General features: G+C 53.9%; 1 protein-coding gene across 5 annotated transcripts in view; it reads left to right on the top strand.

The window, feature by feature from the left end:
* The window catches only part of GLI2 (GLI family zinc finger 2), a 352,993-nt gene extending 343,453 nt beyond the window's left edge, over window positions 1-9,540 (top strand). For all 5 annotated transcript variants that reach the window (XM_049889132.1, XM_049889129.1, XM_049889133.1 and 2 more), the window contains exons 11-14: window positions 214-378; window positions 2,054-2,335; window positions 3,976-4,300; window positions 5,501-9,540. In XM_049889132.1, the coding sequence (XP_049745089.1) occupies window positions 214-378; window positions 2,054-2,335; window positions 3,976-4,300; window positions 5,501-7,878 (3,150 nt within the window). In that variant the 3' untranslated portion in view covers window positions 7,879-9,540. The remainder of the gene's footprint in view (window positions 1-213; window positions 379-2,053; window positions 2,336-3,975; window positions 4,301-5,500) is intronic.
* The last annotated feature ends 10,432 nt before the right edge of the window (window positions 9,541-19,972 follow it).

The raw sequence follows: 19,972 nt of genomic DNA, 5'->3' as shown, positions 1-19,972 counted from the left end.
GATTGACCTGGATGTTGGCCAGTGGTTTTCATTTTCCTGTTTGTCCTAGAGTGACCATATGTCATCTTATAATCAGAAGGAGAAGTAAATGGTGGTGTTCAAATGCACTCTGGAGGTGCTCAGGCAGAGAGGCGGGAGGGTGCGGGCCAGCCCTGGGGTCGGGCTCCTGGGGTTGGATCGAGGCCTTACTCACCCAGCCCTGCCTCATTGCAGTTCGAGGGCTGCTCCAAGGCCTACTCTCGCCTGGAGAACCTGAAGACGCACCTGCGGTCCCACACCGGGGAGAAGCCCTACGTGTGCGAGCACGAGGCCTGTAACAAGGCCTTCTCCAATGCCTCCGACCGCGCCAAGCACCAGAACCGCACCCACTCCAATGAGGTACCACACTTGTGAACACATCCCTCAGGGGCTTCTGGACATCTGTAAGCCAGTCGATGGCCCGAGTGCCCTCCCCCCACACTGACCTGCTGCAGGGCCTTGGACAGAGACCTGGGGCGGGGCGGGGGGGGGATCCTGTAAGCCACCATCCAGCTGGGAGGCTGCGGGCCACCAGTCGCCCTCTCTGGGCCGCCACCTCTTCTCTGAGAGGGAGAACTGACCAGACGGCCTGCACCCCTCACACACTCACCCTCCCTGTCCCTTGGTTTTCTCATCTGTAATAAACATGGTAGCACCCTCCTCCAAGGCCAGCGTGCTGTCCACATAAGCTGACGTCGTGGCTGGGTATCTTGTTTGGTCTCCTGAGCTCCACCATGCCACTCGAGAGGGGTCTACTTCTCTGGTTCTCACAGCAGCTAGTGGGATGAAATTACTGTGCCCAGCACCACACAGTTTGCAGGCTGGGCTGTGGGTTTGGAACCCAGGAATGCTGGTTCATCTGCAGTTGTGAAAACATCCTGAGACACGGATTCATATCCCTGAGCCACCATGATTGAAAGTCATCGCTTCCACAGCAAACAGGGGGTTAGATTAGGGACAGCTGCATCACTTCGGGCTGGGGTCACAGCAGGAATCTGAGCCCCTCCCCAGAGCTCTCTGCAGCTAGCAGTGCTCTGCTCCGGCTGCTGGTACTGACTGGGTCTGCGGTGGCGTCAGCCCCCAGCCAGTGTCACCCAGCTAGCTAGAGCCCCTGGCAGGTGGAGAGAGCCTAGGAAGGCCAGTCGGGCAGGAGCCAGTGGTGTCTGCAGCATCCACCTCCGAGTTCTGCCCAATCACTCAATTTCTGTCGCTCAGGTGGACTCAGGAAAGAATGTTTCTGGAAGCTTAGAAAAGGACTTTGCTCCAGTACTTCTAAGAAGTGTAAAGAATTCCTAAAGACACTTGAACTCCTCGGAGTCTTTACTGATAAGAGCCAGCCTTGGAGAGGTGTGGTGTGTAAGTGTGTGTGTATGCATGTAAGCGTGTATGTGTAACTGTGTGTGATTTAAGTGTGTGTGCGGTGTGTGTGTGGATGTATGTGGATGTATGTGTCTATGAGCCCGGGGCTCAGGCTCAGACAACCTGGGTTTTCATCCCGTTACTGGGTGACTTTGAACAAGTTTGCTTGCCTCTCCGAGCCTCTCTTTGCTCCTCAGAGAAATTGGGAGCCCTGGTGGCGCAGTGGTTAAGAGTTCGGCTGCTAACCCAAAGGTCAGCAGCTTGAATCTACCAGCCGCTCCTTAGAAACCCTCTGGGGCAGTTCTACTCTGTCCGCTAGGGTCGCTGTGAGTAGGAACCGACTCGACAGCAACAGGAGGCGAACGGGAGTGCGATCTCCTATGAAAAACTCCAGTGCGCCTTTTGCAGGGGAGGCAGCATCGTGATCCCTCCCCTGCGGTGGCAGCCTGTGGCAGGGGCTGCATTAACCATGCACTTCTGTGCAGGAAAAGGTGGCAGACGAGGCGGGGCCAGGCGCCTGCGGCCTGGGGCTGCAGCAGCTCCATCCAGAGGGCGCTGGCTGCAATACAGCAGAGCCCCTGCCGGCCGGGGTCTGCGAAGCAACGGGTGGCTTCAGGAGGACCTGAAGAGCCCATCATTATCCCCCGTCCTTAACAGGCCTGGTGTCTCTTTCCAGAAACCCTACATCTGCAAGATCCCAGGCTGCACCAAGAGATACACCGACCCCAGCTCACTCCGGAAGCACGTGAAAACAGTGCACGGCCCAGACGCTCACGTCACCAAGAAGCAGCGCAACGATGTGCACCTCCGCGCCCCACCGCTCAAGGAGAATGGGGACAACGAGGCCAGCGCCAAGCCAGGTGGCCGGGGCCCTGAGGAGAATGCCGAGGCCGCCAGCACCAGCCAGGCCGTGGAGGACAGCCTGTACGTCAAAGCCATCAAGACCGAGAGCTCCGTGGTAAGCAGAGCCGGTAGCCACAGCCCCAGGCCATGCAGCCTTTCCCCATCTTCCATCACCCTGCTCAGAGCCTGTGGTCCCTACTACAACTAGGCGCTCTGCCCCAGGGTCCCCAATCTAAGGGCGTGTGGTGACCTTCCCCTCTCCAACCTGGCCTCCTCCCTTCACCACCTTGGCCTCACACAGAACCTGCCTGTCCCAGGTCCTGTTCCACCTCTAGCTGGACCCCTGCTGGCAGGGCTGTGAAAGATGGGAGCCACATGCCCGCTCCCACGGAGTCCACCTGCGCAGGGGCGGGGCTGCTCCCATGTGTCGGCCTCTCCAGCCAGCACCCCCTGCTCACTCCCTCCCCTCTGTCCTCTCTCTGCCTTGGGCCCCTCCAGGCTGTGCTCCTCTTGTTCTAACCACCTGTTCTTTGTCTCCACCTTTTTCCCAACTCCACCTCCCCTAAGGATAGACAGTACTGAGGTGAGCGGAGAGCCGTGTGGGTAGGGGGTGGGGGGACTGCGGCGTGAGTTGGGGGGTGGTGGGGGCAGAGATCGTCCTGTCATCCAGGCCCCCAGATTCACTCACTCCATTTGGGAGTCTTCTTACCTGTGCTGACTCCAATCCCGGTCTCCACCAGGCATGGACCCAGGAAGGTGGGTTTGGACAGGCCAATGGGAGGGCACTCAGGTGGGACCCTGGGAGTAGGTCCCAGCAGGGGTGCAGCTGGCTGGTGCAGAGGACAGAGGACTGGCGTTGTTGTTAGCTCAGGCTGCAGAGATGGGATGGGCCGACCTACAGAGGGTCTTGGGTGCCAAAGGAAGGAGTGTGGACTGGTGTCCAGGGTAGTAGGAGCATTGCAGCTTCCGTAGGAAAGGCATAGAATCAGGGGGCATTCCACCTGGGAATGAGCCCAGAGCTGCTACATCTGAGGTGAGCCTCACTTGGGCTGCCAGATCCCAGATCCCACACTGCATAGGCATGCGGTGAGTCCTCTGCCCATTCCACCTGCCCCCTTCCATGTCTGTCAGCCCAACAGAAACCAGCCAGGAGCTCAGCTGACATGCCGTTCAGGGTGGCCATTTGGGCAGCAGCTGCATGCAGCACTTCAGCCCTTCCTGAGCATCCTCTCCCTTCCCGACAACCTGCTGTTGGCCTGTCGTGATCACCCCGCCCAGCAGAAGGCACCATCCAGCAGGCTTACCGTGGCCCTTGCTTCACTGTGCGGCACATGGCCGTTGTTGGGAATGCTTGCATGTTTTCTTTCATGCCAACTTTATCAGGCTGTGCAGCCTCCAGGGCTCACGGACTCAATGTGTCCAAACATTTAAGTTCAGCAGGCTGAGCTCTAGCCCAGACATGGGCTGGGAGAGCGTAGGTGCACAGATGGAGTTGTGGAGCTAGCGGTATTTGTGCCTTCTGTATGCTGGGTGCTTTCCACCCATCATGATCCCTGTAGCAGGGGCAGTGCAGGTTCAGAGAGGTGAAGTGACTTGACTATCTCATGCAAAAAAAAACAAGTGGTGTTTTGAAAGCCCCTTTGAAAGCAAAGCTTTCATTCCTTCGGTGGGTGTGCCAGTGTGCGGCTTGGGTGCAGGATAAGCAGGTGGGTCCTCATGCCTCTGATTCTGCGCCTTCTTGCTGTGCCTCCACAGTTGTGTCAGTCCAGCCCCAGGGCTCAGTCGTCCTGCAGCAGTGAGCTCTCGCCCCTGGGCAATGCCCCCAACAATGACAGTGGCATGGAGATGCCAGGGACAGGGCCTGGGAGCCTGGGAGACCTGACAGCACTAGACGACATGCCCCTGGGGGCCAACGCCTCAGCACTGGCTGCCCCCTCAGCTGGTGGCCTGCAGCTGCGCAAACACATGACCACCATGCAGCTCAAGAAGGAGAAGCTAAAGTCGCTCCAGGATTCCTGCTCATGGGTCGGGCCAGCTGCACACACCCGGACCGCCAAGCTGCCTCCCCTCCCGGGCAGTGGTAAGTGGGCCGAGGGTGGCGCGGGGCAGAGCAGGGGGCAGTGGTAAGTGGGCCGAGGGTGGCGCGGGGCAGAGCAGGGGGCAGTGGTAAGTGGGCCGAGGGTGGCGCGGGGCAGAGCAGGGGGCAGCACTAAGTAGGTACAGACCTCCCAGGTGCCGTGTGCAGCTTCACTGGGTGCTTGCAATAGGAAAGATCTTACCAGCCCCATTTTACAGATGAGGAAGCTGAGGCTCAGAGTTATAAAAGTGACTCTCCCAAATCAATCGTGCTCTTTCCGCTAAGCCATGCTGTATTCCCGTGACCCCTAAGCGGGCAGACCTGCTCACGTCATCCTTTTCCTCGTCTAGTCTCTCAGTCATTTATTAGGCCCCTGCTGTGGGGCTCCGTGGCGAAGGCCACAGGAAGGAAAGCAATATAATAGCAGTCATGGAGGCCGTGCCGTCAGATACACACTTGACTGTGCAACAGATCAGGAAGCTCCGAAGACAGAGCTAAGGCTAGGACATTCAGAGGAAGAGAGAGCTGGGGAAGAGCAGGGAGGACTTCACGGAGGAGACACCATTGTGCTCAGCCTGGCAAGGTGTGGGCCAGGCTTTGAAATGGAAGGTGTCTTCAGCGACCATGTCCTGAGTGCTGACTCTGTACCAGGCAGTGTGCTGGGCAGCATGCACAGCAGAGCACCCAGCCCCTCATCTGCCCTACAGGGACCAACAGCACATTGTGGGGGACGCTGTGATGCACCATCCAGACACCCCTTGAAGGAAGGATTTGTTGCTCAGTCTTGGGCAGACTGCTGGCAGATGGCCTTCAACTCTCAGGCCCTACAGGGGCTACCTTGGTTGCAGACAGCTGCCCACCCTAGGTCGTGCTCCTTCCTAGGGTACTGCACATCCCAGGACTGGGGGGGGGGGGGGCGGAATATGATGGCCCAGCCATCTCAGCCCAACTCTGCACAGCACACAAGAGCCATTTGAGCTCCGAGGCTCCCTATGAGACCAGCCAAGGCCATCCTGGGGCCAGCATCACAGTTCTCTTCTCCCCAGCCCTGCTGTCCTTGCTCCCTGGCACAGGTGTGGGGCCCCGGGGCATCCTCCCAGGTAGCCCAACTGGCAACACCTGTCCAGAGATGGTGAGGTACAGGGTCTGTGCCAGGCCCTCCTGGGCTCATCTCCCAGAGCTAACCTCTCTCCTTCCTGGCAGGTGCCATCCTGGAAAGCTTCAGCAGTGGCGGGCCGGCAGGGCTGCTGCCCAACCCGCAGCTGTCCGAGCTGCCCGGGAGTGAGGTGACCATGCTGAGCCAGCTGCAGGAGCGCCGCGACAGCTCTACCAGCACAGTCAGTTCAGCCTACACCGTGAGCCGCCGCTCCTCCGGCATCTCCCCCTACTTCTCCAGCCGCCGCTCCAGCGAGGCCTCGCCGCTGGGCCCCGGCCGCATCCACAACGCCAGCTCAGCTGACTCCTACGATCCCATCTCCACGGACGCATCGCGGCGCTCCAGCGAGACCAGCCAGTGCAGTGGTGGCGGCTCGGGGCCACTGTACCTCACCCCAGCGCAGCAGTACAGCTTGCGGGCCAAGTACGCGGCAGCCACCGGCGGGCCCCCGCCCACGCCCCTGCCCTGCCTAGAACGCATGAGCCTGCGGACCCGGCTGGCGCTGCTCGACGCGCCCGAGCCCATGCTGCTGCCGTCCTGCCCGCGCGCTCTGGGCCCCCGGCGCGGCAGCGATGGCCCCGTCCCCAGCTACCCCGGGCCGGCGCCCGCCTTCGCCCACGACGTGCCGGGCCACGGCGCGCGGCGGGCGAGCGACCCGGTGCGGCGGTCCGATCCCGCAGCGCTCCCGCGGGTGCAGCGCTTCCACAGCACCAGCAACGTGAGCCCGGCCGCGCTGCCGCCCGAGCGCCGCGCCTTCGGCCTGCAGTCCTACCTGGTGGGTCGCGGCGCCTACTCGCCACGCCCGCCCAGCATCAGCGAGAACGTGGTGATGGAGGCCCTGGCGGCAGAGGCGGACGGCGCAGGACCCGAGGATGACCTCGTGCTGCCTGACGATGTGGTTCAGTATCTTAAGTCTCGTGCCAGCGGCGCCCAGGAGGAGAATGGCCCAGAAGCCTATCCTGCCGAGAGCACGGGTTTTTCCGCGAACCTCAAGCTGCCCAGCCCTGGGTTACACAGCCAGCATAGGATGGTGGCAGCAGACTCCAACGTGGGCCCCTCCGCCCCGGTGCTGGGAGGCTGCCAACTGGGTTATGGGGCACCTGCGAGCCTAAACAAAAGCAACATGCCTGTGCAATGGAACGAGGTGAGCTCGGGCACGGTGGACGCCCTGGCCAACCAAATGAAGCCTCCACCCTTCTCACAGGGCAACTTGGTGGTGGTGCCACAGAAACAGGCCCTTGGCCAGTACCCAGGCTTCAATCAGCAGGGTCTGCAGACTAGCCCAGGAGGCCTGGACAGCACACAGCCACACCTGCAGCCCCATTCTGGGCCCAGGGCGAACTACATGCAGCAGCTTCGACAGCCAGCCACAGGTGGCCAGTGTCCCAGCATGAACACGGCATCGAGCCCCCACTCCAGCTACAGCCAGTCCCACTCCCAGCTGGGCCCCAGCGCCATGGGCGGGGCCCTGAACCAGTTCTCCCCATCCTGCAGCAACATGGCAGCCAAGCCAGGCCACCTGGGGCTCCCTCAGCACATGGAAGTTGCTCCTGACCCTACCATGATAGGCAGCAGCCACAGGGAACTTGGGGTCCCCAATTCCACCTTGGCCATGGTGCCCCCACCTCTCCCATCCCAGAGCTACTCACAGCAGAGCCATCACCTGGCAGCCCCCATGAGCCAGGAGGGCTACCGCCAGGGCCCCAACCTTCTGCCTTCTCACCAGCCTGGCTTCATGGAGCCCCAGCAGGGCATGATGGATGTGGCTGCATCAAGCTTTGGCCTAGTGCAGCCCCGGCCACCCCCTGAGCCCAGCCCTGCCAGCCGCCACCGTGGGGTGCGTGCTGGGCAGCAGCTGGCTTATGCCAGGGCCACTGGCCATGCCATGACTGCTGGCGTGGCCAGCCAGGAGACAACAGAGGCCATGCCCAAGGGAATGATGGGAACTATGGTGCCTCTGCCCCCACAGCCACCCCCACAGGACACAGGCGGGGCCCAGGACCACAGCCTGCTCTACTACTATGGCCAGATCCACATGTACGAGCAGAACGGAGGCATGGAGAGCCACGTGGACTGCCAGGCCATGCAGACCCAAGCTTGTGCAGACAGCCTGAAGCCTCAGCCATTGCCCTCGCCAGGGGTCAATCAAGTGTCCAGCACCGTGGACTCCCAGCTCCTGGAGGCCCCTCAGGTTGATTTTGACGCCATCATGGATGATGGAGATCATTCGAGCTTGCTCTCGGGCGCCCTGAGTCCCAGCCTCCTCCACAGCCTCTCCCAGAACTCCTCCCGCCTCACCACCCCCCGGAACTCCCTGACCCTGCCCGCCATCCCCACGGGTATCAGCAACATGGCCGTCGGGGACATGAGCTCCATGCTCACCAGCTTGGCCGAAGAGAGCAAGTTCCTGAACATGATGACCTAAGCCCCAGCCCCGGTGCCCAGCGAACCTGGAGGAACCACTTCCCAGAGCAGGGGGGTTTTGTCTCTTTTGTGTTTGTCCAAAAAAGTATTAAATAGGTCCGAGGGGTTTTTGCTGATGGCTGGCTCAGACCACAGCTGCTTTAAAGCAAGTCTCATGTGCAGACCTTCTGGTCTCTTTGGGTTACTTTTCAGAACACTGAGAAAAGTCTCAATAAGAAAGGAAGGTAGAAATGAACAACTCATTTACACAGTGCTTTCCAGCCTTTGGCGTTTATCCTCTGTTCCGGCTCCTTCACCTCTGCCGTTTGGCTGATAAAGGATTACATTGGCCAAGGGCTTTCCAAGTACGCAGGGAAAGAGGGAAGGCGAACCACATTGGGTCTGAATCTGAAAGCCATAAAGGATATTTTGTTGCGGGAAGATTAGCTTCTTATTCCAGTACTCGCAAGGACAAGGAATTCCTGGCCAACCAGAATTCTTCTATGAAGCTTAATTCTTGAGGCCTCTAATGTCACTTGCCACAAAACAGATTCTACCTGAGTGACTCAGAAGCACGTCCTTATTCCAGGGTTGGTAGAGCTGGCATCTCGATCCCGTAAAGCTGAGTTTGGGACCTACAGACTGTCCAAGTGTATGCAACTGAGTTACGTATCAGAAGTATCACCAGAAAAAGCAAAGAAAAAACTGGTAATGCTCTTGGGGCAAGCCCACAAGCATCCCTGGCTTCCCCAGCCCATGTTTACAGTGTTCGTGCGTGTAGAATGTAGCCCTTCCTGAAAAGAATGCTCATTTCTAAATACCTCGGGGCCGCTGGAGCTCCTGTGGGCCAGGGATGGACCAAGGTGAGCTGACGCACCAATGGTGCCTGGAGAAGGGCCCAGCAGGAAGAGGAAGTCGCATGTTTACCAAATCCTCTCTTTCTCCAATGCACTATATGCCCACTTGATCATGGAGAACTCCAGGGCTGGATGACAGCCCCTCTGCCCAGGCTCCCATTAATTAGTCTGCACCAAGCCAGTGTGCGGTGCCCAGAATCTTATGGACTCCCTGCCTTCTGTTCCTCCCTGTCCCTTTGGCTGAGAATGTTGATATGCATGGTGTTTTGTGGTGGGAGTGGGAGGGTGACTGGGGTTAATTCTTGGGACTCTAAGGAACCATCACCGAATTTTCCTATTCAGTATGACCAAGTCCCACCTGGAAATGGAATTTGGAACTTGGCTTCAAGGGGTGAATTGATGAATCCCCCGTCAGATGCACATACACCTCCCCCCACGCCACCCAAACCTCTCCATGTGGAATTTCTGGCAGCCTTGCCAAGCCAACCGCACCGTGATGAGCTTGATCCTGACTGTGACCCTGGCTTCAACCAAGGACTCCCTAGACAGGGCCAAAACCTTCTCACTAGCCCCCCTGCATCCCAGAACATCAAACCCTGTTAAGGTCCAAAGACAAGGCCAGCTCGGAACAACCAGCCCTTGGACTTCTCAAAGGGCCTGGGGCTCTGCGGTGGTGGTCATTTACTTGCTGACATAGAGTTTTGCTAGCCATTCTCAACCTGTATATATTCTGTACAAAAGACATGATTCCTGAGGATTCTGTAGGTGAACCATCCAGCCAAATTTTATCTCCAAAAAACATTTTTAGCTTTTTCTACATGGTATGAATTGAGATGACATGCTCAATTTGTAAATAAGTCTTTTTGTACATTAAAAAAAGTAATTTTTCATAATTTGTCTGTCTCCTTCTCCCTTGACAGTAGTTAATGAGAACCTGGGCAGTAAATTAAGTGCATTTGAACGGAAACTGGGTTGTTTTTTTTTTTTCTTAACAGTGTCAAAATGGGTTATCCCACCTTCAGGAAGAAATGTTCAATGCTAAGGCTGTTTGTTTGTTGTTTTTGGGGGCAGAGGAGGGTTTTACAGGGAAGATTGGCCGTTGTTCCAGTGAGCTGGCCTCAGCATCTAAGTTGGTTTGCCGAGAACCAGGCCTGCTAGCTCCAGGTATCAGCCCAAGCCATCGTGTCCAAACCCCCTCTTTGATGGGCAGTCTGGTGGAGCACATTTGAGTCAGGGTGGGGTTGGGGGAGAGAAGGCCCCTAAGGCAGAGCAAAGTTTGCTTTCTGGTGCAGGTGGGAGGGGAGGGGTCAGCGTACGCAGTGGGGCAGCAGTCATTTTGGGACAAAGGGGCCTTGGTGAGCAGCCAGGAGCAAGGGCTCTGAGCATAGGTGCTGCCCTGGCAGATGGACAGGAAGGCCCTGGGTCTAGTGAGCCTGAGGCAGCCATTGGCAGAGATCCAATCCATGTCAGTGGAACACAGCCTCAGGGTAAATCAAGGATGTGGCTGTAATGCCCTTTTCTGAAAAGAATAAAAGGATTAGGATATCCTAGGAGTCTCTGGATGGTGCAGTTAACACACTCAGCTGCTAATGGAAAGGTTGGCAGTTCAACTCCACCCAGAGGCACCTAGGAAGAAAGACCTGGTGATCTGCTTTTGAAAAATCTGCACTGAAAAGCAAAAAACCATCCCAAACTCACACACTTAAAACAATCGCTTTTTGTTCTCACAGATCTCTGAGTAGGCAGGGATCAGTCTCTGGGACTGGGACAGGAGAATAGGGAGAGGAGGGTGTGGGACTGGGCCCCTTCTGCGGGGTCTGCATGCTGGGCTCCTGAACTCCCAAGCTGGGTCCCATAGCGCCCTCCTCTGCATGAGGAAAACCTGGCACAGAGGTTGGGCAATCTGGAAGCTGAAGCTGCGTGGGACCTTACCCTTGCTTGTCAGGTGTTTGGCTCAAAACTAACTCCATGGATGCAACCAAGTGGGCTGAAGAGGGGTATTGTGGTCAAATGGATATGGGAATCCCCCAGGAAAAATGAAGATGAGCAGGTATCCTTTATGCAGGGCGTCCTAGAGTCTTTCGTGTATGTCAGGGGAACCATCTGTTCCCTGGCCTCACACTTCCTGATGGAGAGATTACAGCCACAGTCACAGTGCTGGCCCCTCTGCTCACCAGGAGGAACCAAGAGTGCCTGACTAGCCCCTTCCTCCCCGTCTCAGAGCTTGCCTTTAGGACTCGCACCTTCGGGCTTCTCCGTATGTTAAGCCCTTTGAAGCAGTCCTGCCCTATGTTTTGGTTTGTTTTTTTGAGGGATGGGGGGTGGCTAAAGTGGCTTAGTGCTGCCTGAGACTAAGTGAGTGAATCTCCCAACCAGGTGTTAACAGGCCCATCACGGCGTTCAACTGTGGCCACCATCGGTGCCACGTAACAAAATTCAATAGACCTGAACACCTTGGAACAGCAAACGTTTTATTTAGTTTACAAATCTGGGCCAACTGAGGGTTGGCTGATCTGGGTCCGGCTCGGCTGGGTGACTGCTGGGTCAGCCGGGTGCATTCCTGCATCTGCAGCTCAGCTGGGGGTCAGCTAATCTAAGTGGGTTGGCTGGGTGGCTTGGGCTCTGCTCCGTGTGTCTCATTGTCTTCCGGGTCATTTGTCTTACGGTGATGGCTGAACCACAGAGGTCAAGCAGAACAGAAACAGGTGAGGTCTCTTTAGGCCTCTGCTCAGAACTGATTGGCATCACTTTTGCCTCCTTCTATTGGCCCATGCAAGTCACATGGTCAAACTCTAATCAGTGACGTGGGAAGTATCCTCCTTCTGAGGAAATGAGTGGGAGAAAGTGAATATTCCTGAGCAACAGCACAATTGACCAGAGTCTGCACTGTAGAGGCAATTATTCATGCCCCTCCCACGTGTAGAATGTACTCCCCCAGGACCCCAAAGTCTCATTCGATCAGATTTCAGGCTTAAAGTCCAGGATTGTGTGGTTGTCATCTATTCTGGATGGGCTGTTCTCAATTCAGAGACTTAGAAACAGCAAAGTTATCTGCCCCATCACACATACACACATCTACCTTGCAGGGATGGAGCAAGGCTGGGAGAGCTGCGGTTAACATGCCATTTGAAAAGGAAAGCTGGAGTGGCACAGGAAATCCTGCTGGGTAGGAAGTTGGGAGACCAGGGTCCTTTATGTTTCTAACAGTCTTGGTCCCCTTTAGCCCCGGGCTGGCCTCTTCGGCTCTCAAACGTGCTCCAAAAGCCATACCAGCAACTCCTTCGCTGGTATACCTCTATTTACAGTCGTTACCTACACATCCCACTGCTTCACTAGACCAGTCTTTGGAAACCCTGGTGGTGTAGTGGTTAAGTGCTACGACTGCTAACCAAAGGGCCGGCAGTTCGAATCTACCAGGTGCTCCTTGGAAACTCTGTGGGGCAGTTCTGCTCTGTCCTGTAGGGTCGCTGTGAGTCAGAATCAACTCCACGGCACTGGGTTTGGTTTTTTGGATTGGTTTACCTACACCTCAGGCACTTGGGAACCTGCCATGCCTGAAGTTCTCCAAGCATCCAGTTGTCCTGCTGAAAGGATACTCTAAAACCAGCCGTCATGGCGTTGACACTGACTCATGGCAACCCCGTGTGTGTCAGGGTACAGCTGTGCTCTATAGGGTTTTCAATGCTGATTGTTCAAAAGTAGATTACCAGTCTTTCTTTCCATTAGCAGCTGAGTGCGTTAACTGCACCATCCAGAGACTCCTAGGATATTCTAATCCCTTTATTCTTTTCAGGAAAGGGCATTATAGTAACCTCTTTGATTTACTGTGAGGCTGCGTTGCACTGACAGTGCCCTGGATTTGTCTTTGCCCCCAGGCCAAATCCTAATGTGAGAACCTCCTGGCAAGAGAAACTAAATTCTGCTTGTACACTGCCAGTTCTCTCCTGAGCTCATTCTTACTTGTAGTACCTTATTATGTGCAGCTCAAAGCAGCTCACGCTTAGAACGTTCTGCCTGCCAACCATCTTGCCCAAGTCCACAAATGCGTGAGGTCCATTTTCTTTCTCCCAAATTACCACAGGCAGAACGGAGCACACCACAGCTACCTGAGGCAGAGAGCTGTCATAAGAGGCACAGTGCCAAGCACTTACATATATTGAGGCAGGTTATCTATTGCCTCAAAAATGCCAGGAAAAAACCATCCCAAACTCATAGACTTAAAACAGTCGTTATTTATTCTCACAGATCTGAGTAGGCAGGGATCATCAGCCTGGCTTGGTTTATGCTGGGCTTGGCTAGGTGGCTCTGCTCCGCATGTGGTCATTCTGGGACTCAGTCAAAGGGGCAGCAGTTACTCGGGAAACTTCTTATGGAGAGGGCAGAAGGTCAAGAGGGCAAGTGGGCATTTGCAAGAGCTCTTAAGGCCTAGGCTTCAGAACTGGCACACTGCAACTTCCCTCCCACTCCATTGGCCCAAGCTCGTAACATGGCCAAACCCAAAGTCAAAGGAGCAGGCAAGTACAGTTCATCCATGAGGAGGCCATGGCCAGGGCGTGGATGTCAACAGTTCTATCTGCCACCATGGAGCTTATTTTGCAACAGGCACTGCCATGGGCACATTACATTTATTAAGTCCTGTAATCTTCCCAGCAACCTACGAGAGAGTTACTATTATCCCTAGTTAAGTAGCTTGTCTATATTCCATTGTCTCTAAGTGACAGATAGGATTCAAACACAGGCTGCCCAGCTCCAGAGCCCAGAGCCCAGGGCGGCACCCTGACAAGACAGTGCTGAGCAGAATGGCCACAGGCACTGCCTTCGTGGAGCTTACCGATGAGTGAAAAAAAGGACTCCAGAATTAGTCAAATGGTTGCAAAAGAAGAGGATCACTAACCCCTAAGGGCCATGAAGGACAGGTAGGTGAAGAAGAGGTTCCTGATGCTAGGCGGCAACATAGTAGGTGGATTTGACCACATCAGAGAGGGTGGAGTAGATTTCTCTGAGGGATAACCATGCCAAAAAGGGGAGGGAAAGGTAACCCAGGCAAAGGGAAGGGCATGTGTAAAGGCCTTGCGGTAGGAGAGAGCAGGAGACAAGAAGGCAAGTGAAGGGAAGCTGCTGTGGCTGGCAGAGGTTGGAGGGCACAGTGCGAGAGGAGGCGGGAGGGGTCCTGACAGGCCAGGCAGGGTAAAACTTTCTGATGCTCCTATGAGCATCAGAAAGCATCAGAGAGGTTTTAGCAAGGGGAGACTTGCGTGCTGCAAAGCTCTGTCTAGCTGCAGGATACACAAGGGAATACCAGGAGCCCCGGGCAGAATGGGGACAGAAATGAACCCACCACGGTGGATGGACTCAAGAGTTGCTAAGGATGGGAAATGAGAAGGGCTTGGCTATGGGTGCAAGTGAGGATGAGCGGGGGGAGGTGTTAAAGAGCCCTCCTAGAGATCTGGCTCACCAGGCCAGGCCCATTCCCCGAGATGGGGGGCATTGGACAAGGGCCCCTGTGACTGGGTGAGGAGGAGAAGGGGGAGGGACCAGGGCATCAGGAGTTCAGCTTTGCATGTGTTGAGTTTGATGGGCTTTCAAGACATCCGAGAAGAGAAGCCTAAGAGGCGTTAGGATTTGTGAGTATGGAGCTCACAGGAGAGCTCCTGGCCAGTGATGGGAATTTGTCACCTGCACGTGGAGGTCACCTGGGGCAAAGCACAGCCTCAGAGACGAGGGGGCCTGGTAATGGGTCTTAAGAAATCCCAACCATCGAGGGGCAGAAAGAAGAGGGCGTGGCTGCCAGGAAATCCGGAATAGCAGAGAAGGAGGAAAAGGCCAGAGGTGGGTCTGCTGCCCAATCCAGGGAGAGAGCGCTTCCAGGGAGCAACAACAGTGAGTGCTCCTGCTCCCTATGACACTGAGGACCTGTGTGTCATCCTGGGCCCTTTCCTTCCTCTCACATTCCGTAGCCAATATGCCGGGAAAATCTGCCAACTCTAACTTCAGAGACTAGAATTTGATCACTTTTCACTACAACTCCCCTTACAGCATCCCTATAGTACGCAGGAGCCAGTTCGTACGTAGCTAGCCAGGAATTTGTTAGCTGGTTGTTAAACAATTGGCAGCTTGAAATCGGCCACGGCAGGAGCATTTTTACCATGGAGATGATCAAATCAGGGCATTCTGTTCCTCTCTGAGAGAGTGGTTTACAAGCACTCCCCTCCACTGGGCCAAACTTGTCTTATCTGGTGCTTCTTTACTAGTCTACCTGCTCCCACCCATGTCTCCTACAGTCTAAGCCCACTTCACCAATCAGAGTAGCTCTTTAAGATCAGGTCACTCCTCTGCTTAATGCCTTCCCTTGGTGCCCCCATCACCAGCATAAGCTCTATGGCTCACATGCCCTCCCAAACCTCATTGCCTTTCCTCCCCACTCATGGCTCAGTTTAGCCACCCATATACCCTGGTGGCGTAGTGGTTAAGTGCTATGGCTGCTAACCAAAGGGTTAGCAGTTCGAACCCACCAGGCACTCCTTGGAAACTCTGGGGCAGTTCTACTCTGTCCTATAGGGCCGCTCTGAGTTGGAATCGACTCTATGGCACTGGGTTTGGTTTGTTTTTTATACTCTGTGCATTCCTGCCTCAGGGCCTTTGCACAGGCTGCCCCCACTTCCTGGAATGCTCTTCCCCAGGTATTCACACAAAACAGCCCTCAACTCCTCAATTGTTACCTTCTCAATGAGGCTCATCCTGACCACCCTCTTTATAATTATAATACACTCCTCACCTCACCCTCCCACCCCCACCTCCTTACCTGCTGTCTTAGTCATCTAGTGCTGGTATAACAGAAATACCACAAGTGGATGCCTTTAACAAAGAGAAGTTTATTTCCTCACAGTAAAGTAGGCTAAAAGTTCAAATTCAGGGTATTCGCCCCAGCGGAAGGCTTTCTCTCTCTGTCAGCCTTATCAGTCTCCCCCCAGACTAGGAGCTTCTCTGCACAGGGACCCTGGGTCCAAAGGACTTGCTCTGCTCCCAGCTCTGCTTTCTTGGTGGTATGAGGTCCCCCTGCCTCTCTGCTCACTTCTTTTATATCTCATGAGTCTGCCTCAAGACACATCCAATCTCGTAGACTGAGTCTTGCCTCACTAACACAACTGCCCCCCATCCTCCCTCATTAACATCATAGAGGCAGGATTTACAACACATAGGAAAATCACACAATCCTGGAAATCATGGTCCACCCAAATGGATACACACATTTTGGTGGGAACATACTTCAATCCATGACATTCTACCCTTTGGTCGCCCCCCAAATCACATTCTTGCAATATGCAAAGCATATTCACCTCATCATATCATAGCAAAAGTCTTAACTCCAAGTCCAAGATCCTAAAATTCCTCTTAATCTGTGAAATCTAGAACACAAGTTATCTGCTTCTAAAGGCACAATGGCAGAACAGGCACAAGCTAGGCATTTCCATTACAAATGGGAGAAACTGGAGGAAAAGAAGGGATAACAGGCACCAAGCAAGTCACCAGAACATGTTACACTAGCCCTCAAGGCTTGAAAATAATCGTTTGTTCTCTGAGACCATCACACAATAGCCCTGCCCTCCAGACTCTAGGTATTGGCTATACTCTCTGGATTCTGAGTGGAGGCCTCTCGGCCCTGGGCTTCAGCTCCGCCTTCCGGGCCCACTGGGACACTGGGATGGCAACTCTGCTTCCTCAGCTTTAGGCGCACCATTCTCCCCATCCATCTGAGTGGTGACTCCACCCTTAGAAACACCAAAGGTCATGGCCATACTTTTTGAGACTGAGGCAGCTCCCTTCTTGTGTTCCTTGCCTCTTCAGCTTCTGCTTCCTGTAGCCTCTCGGCCCTCAGGCCTCACTCCCGCATCTGCCCTCCTGGGACAAGTGTTCCAAAGCTCAGCAGCTCCACTGATAAGTGCTCGGAGGAACCCCACTCTGCCAGGAAGTCTCCTCTGCACAGGCACTCGGCTCTTTCATTCCGTTGGTCAGCTCTAGCACTGTCTGGTGCTGGTCTTCTGGTTCTGCCGCTGCAGGTTCTCTGCTGCTGCTGCTCCTCTTCCACTGTGGCTCCTCTATCCATTCAGTTTCAAAACTGCTTCCACATTTTAAGTATCTGTTAGAGCAGCACCCCACTGTCTTGGTACCAAATTCTGTCTTAGTCATCTAGTGCTCCAATAACAGAAATACCACATGTGGATGGCTTTAACAAAGAGAAGTTTATTTCCTCACCGTAAAGTAGGCTAAAAGTCCAAATTCAGGATGTCAGCTCCAGGGGAAGGCTTTCTCTCTCTATCGGCCTTCTCATCAATCTCCCCCAGGACTAGGAGCTTCTCTGCACAGGGACACTGGGTCCAAAGGACATGATCTGCTCCCAGCACTGCTTTCTTGGTGGTATGAGGTCCCCTGTCTCTCTGCTCACTTCTCTCTTTTATATCTCAAGAGATTGCCTCAAGACACAATCCAATCCTGTAGGTTGAGTCTACCTCGCTAACACACCTGCCACCCATCCTTCCTCATTAACATCATAGAGGCAGGATTTACAACATACAGGAAGGTCACACAATACCAGGAATCGTGGCCCAGTCAAATGGATGTGCACATTTTTGGGGGGACATCATTCAATCCAGGATACCTGCTGTATTTTTTTCCTGTAGCACAACTGACCTTCAAATACACTGTGTCCCTTCCATTCGCTGAAGGAGTCATCAATGTCATCAGTGACAGGAGCAGGGGCTGCCCAGCATGGGGTGAGGAGAGTGGGAAGTGGAAAATGAGAGAAGTAGTAGAGGCAGCTCTTCTAGAAGTTTGCCAGCAAAGATGAAAGGAAAAGAGAAAACAACAGCTGAAGAGGTTTTGTTCGTGATTTTTTTTCAACAGTTGCTGACAGGAATCCAGTTGAGAAAAAAAGACAAAATAGACAAGGGAGGCAGGGGGAATAACCAGAGGGCATGCTTACGTGAAGGTGCGGGGTGTTGGAAGGTAAAGGGAGGAGGGTTGGCATTAGCCTACAAGGTAGACAATGCCCCCACTGTAACAAGGGGAAAGGAAACAGAGAGGGCCAAGAAATGTGGGTTGGTAGGTTTGGCAAAGGGAGGAAAAGAGAGCTTCTATCCTTTCCCCTGGGACCTATGGTGGATCAGTGGTAGAATCGTCACCTTCCACGAGGAAGACCTCAAGCACAGGCACCACCTTTCTGTCAGTGAAGGCTTGCATGTTGCTGTGATGCTGAATAGGTTTCAGCAGAACTTCCAGACTAAAGACAGACTAGGAAGAAAGGCTTAGAGATCTACTTCTGAAAACCAGTCGGTGAAAACCCTATGGACCACAACGGTGTGATCTGCAATCAATCAGGTGGCAGTGCAGGACAGGGCAGGTGTTTGGTTTCTTTGTGCGTGGAGTCGCCATGAGTTGGGGGCTAACTCGATGGCATCTAACAGCAAAGACAACAATCCTTTCCCTTAAAGTAGGAGTTGAAGTGGTCTGCTGCAAGAGGGGTGACAGAGGGGTGACTGGAGGGTCAAGAAGAGTGGAGAAGGTTTGGGATAGTCAGTCCTTGGGCAGCGAGTTTTCCAGAGAAATCCTGAGGGCCCTTGGAGGATGGTGGAAGCTTCTGCTCCCAGGAGGTTTTGTTCCAGCCGGCTGTGTCTTTCAGGGGTTTGGAAAGAGAACACCAAGCAGACATCATCCACACTGACGGTGGCTTAGAAGGAGTGGCAATGAGGCTGAGGGGAGGGGAGGGAACTTGGGGTAGCAGCGAGCTTCAGACACACACTGTGGGAAGATGCAGAGGAGCCAAAGACATCTTTTCCCTCTTGGGCATTTTGGATTCCAGGGCTAGGATGGGTGTGATCATTAAGATTGTGTGTCAATTTGGCTGGGCCATGATTCTCAGTGTTTTGCCAGTTGTATAATGTTTTGATCACTTCCCTGTTGAAATCTGATATGTGATCACCCCCATGATGGAATCTGTTGAGTGGTACCAGTGAGGGCAGGGCCTGCTGTGGCTCATCGCCCCTTCAGCCTTCGTCTCCACCTTCTGCTGCCTACTTCTTTCCTGCTCGCCTTGCCAAGGCTTTTGGCTTGTTCTGGATCCAGCAGCTGTCTCTTGTTGTCTGACCTCCAGTTCTTGGGGCTTGAACTAGCAGCTTACCTGTCGATTTTGGGATATGTCGATCTTCATAGCCTGTGAGCAAGAGTCCTGCTCACTGACCTGCTGATCTTGGGTTCATCAGCTTCTGCAGCTGTGTGAATTGGGTGAGACCTCTATCCTGATCCACGGACTTGGGACATTCCAGCCTCTACAGTTGTATAAACTGTTTCCTTGATATAAATCTCTCTCTCTCTCTCTCTCTCTCTCTATGTATATATATATATATATACACACACTTTACTGGTATTGCTTCTCTAGAGAACCCAGCCTAAGACTTTTGGTACCGAGGGTGGCTTTAGAGAAACAAATTTGTAAACATGAGTTTTCTAAATTGGTCCTCAAGTCTATTTAGTCTTAAAGATATTGATAACTCTGCTTCCAGTAGCAAGGAAGGCACTGCTAATCCATGGCATGAGATGGCAATTCAAATATGCAAAATATCACCACCAATCAGGTATCGGTGAAAGGTGAAGATCTGGGTGGTTGCATGTGTGATACCTTTCTACAATTTTGTCATAATGAGAAGTACAAGGAAGCTGGTTGGTTGGTCCTACCTTTGCTAGACAAATTGGTGAAAGAAAGAGATGCGCTCAGGGCTTCAGAGTTACACCTAGAGCGCCACATGCATAAATGACCTGAAGGCTTCCACTTGTGCTTTGAAAGAAAGCCTTATTTCTTTCTTTCTTTTTTTTTAATTTTTATTGTGCTTTAAGTGAAAGTTTACGAATCAGGTCAGTGTCACATACAAAAATTTATATACCTTGTTATACACTCCTAATTTCTCTCCCCCTAATGAGACAGCCTGCTCCCTCCCTCCACTCTCTCTTTTCGTACCCATTCTGGCAGCATCTGACCCCCTCTGCCTTCTCATCTCCCCTCCATATAGGAGATGCCATATGTGTCTCAAGTGTCTACTTGATCCAAGAAGCTCATTCTTCACCAGCATCTTTTTCTATCCCGTTGTCCAGTCCAATCCCTGTCTGAAGAGTTGAGAGAGCCTAATTTCTTGTAGTAACAGAGCTGAAATTGATGAAAACCAAACCCAAAGTCTTATTGTAAGAGTGGTTGAATTACAACACCAGCTC

Source organism: Elephas maximus, chromosome 6, assembly GCF_024166365.1.
Source record: "Elephas maximus indicus isolate mEleMax1 chromosome 6, mEleMax1 primary haplotype, whole genome shotgun sequence".
Lineage (NCBI taxonomy): Eukaryota > Metazoa > Chordata > Mammalia > Proboscidea > Elephantidae > Elephas > Elephas maximus.
The sequence above is the reverse complement of the archived record's forward strand: the minus strand, read 5'-3'. Positions and strand labels throughout refer to the sequence as shown.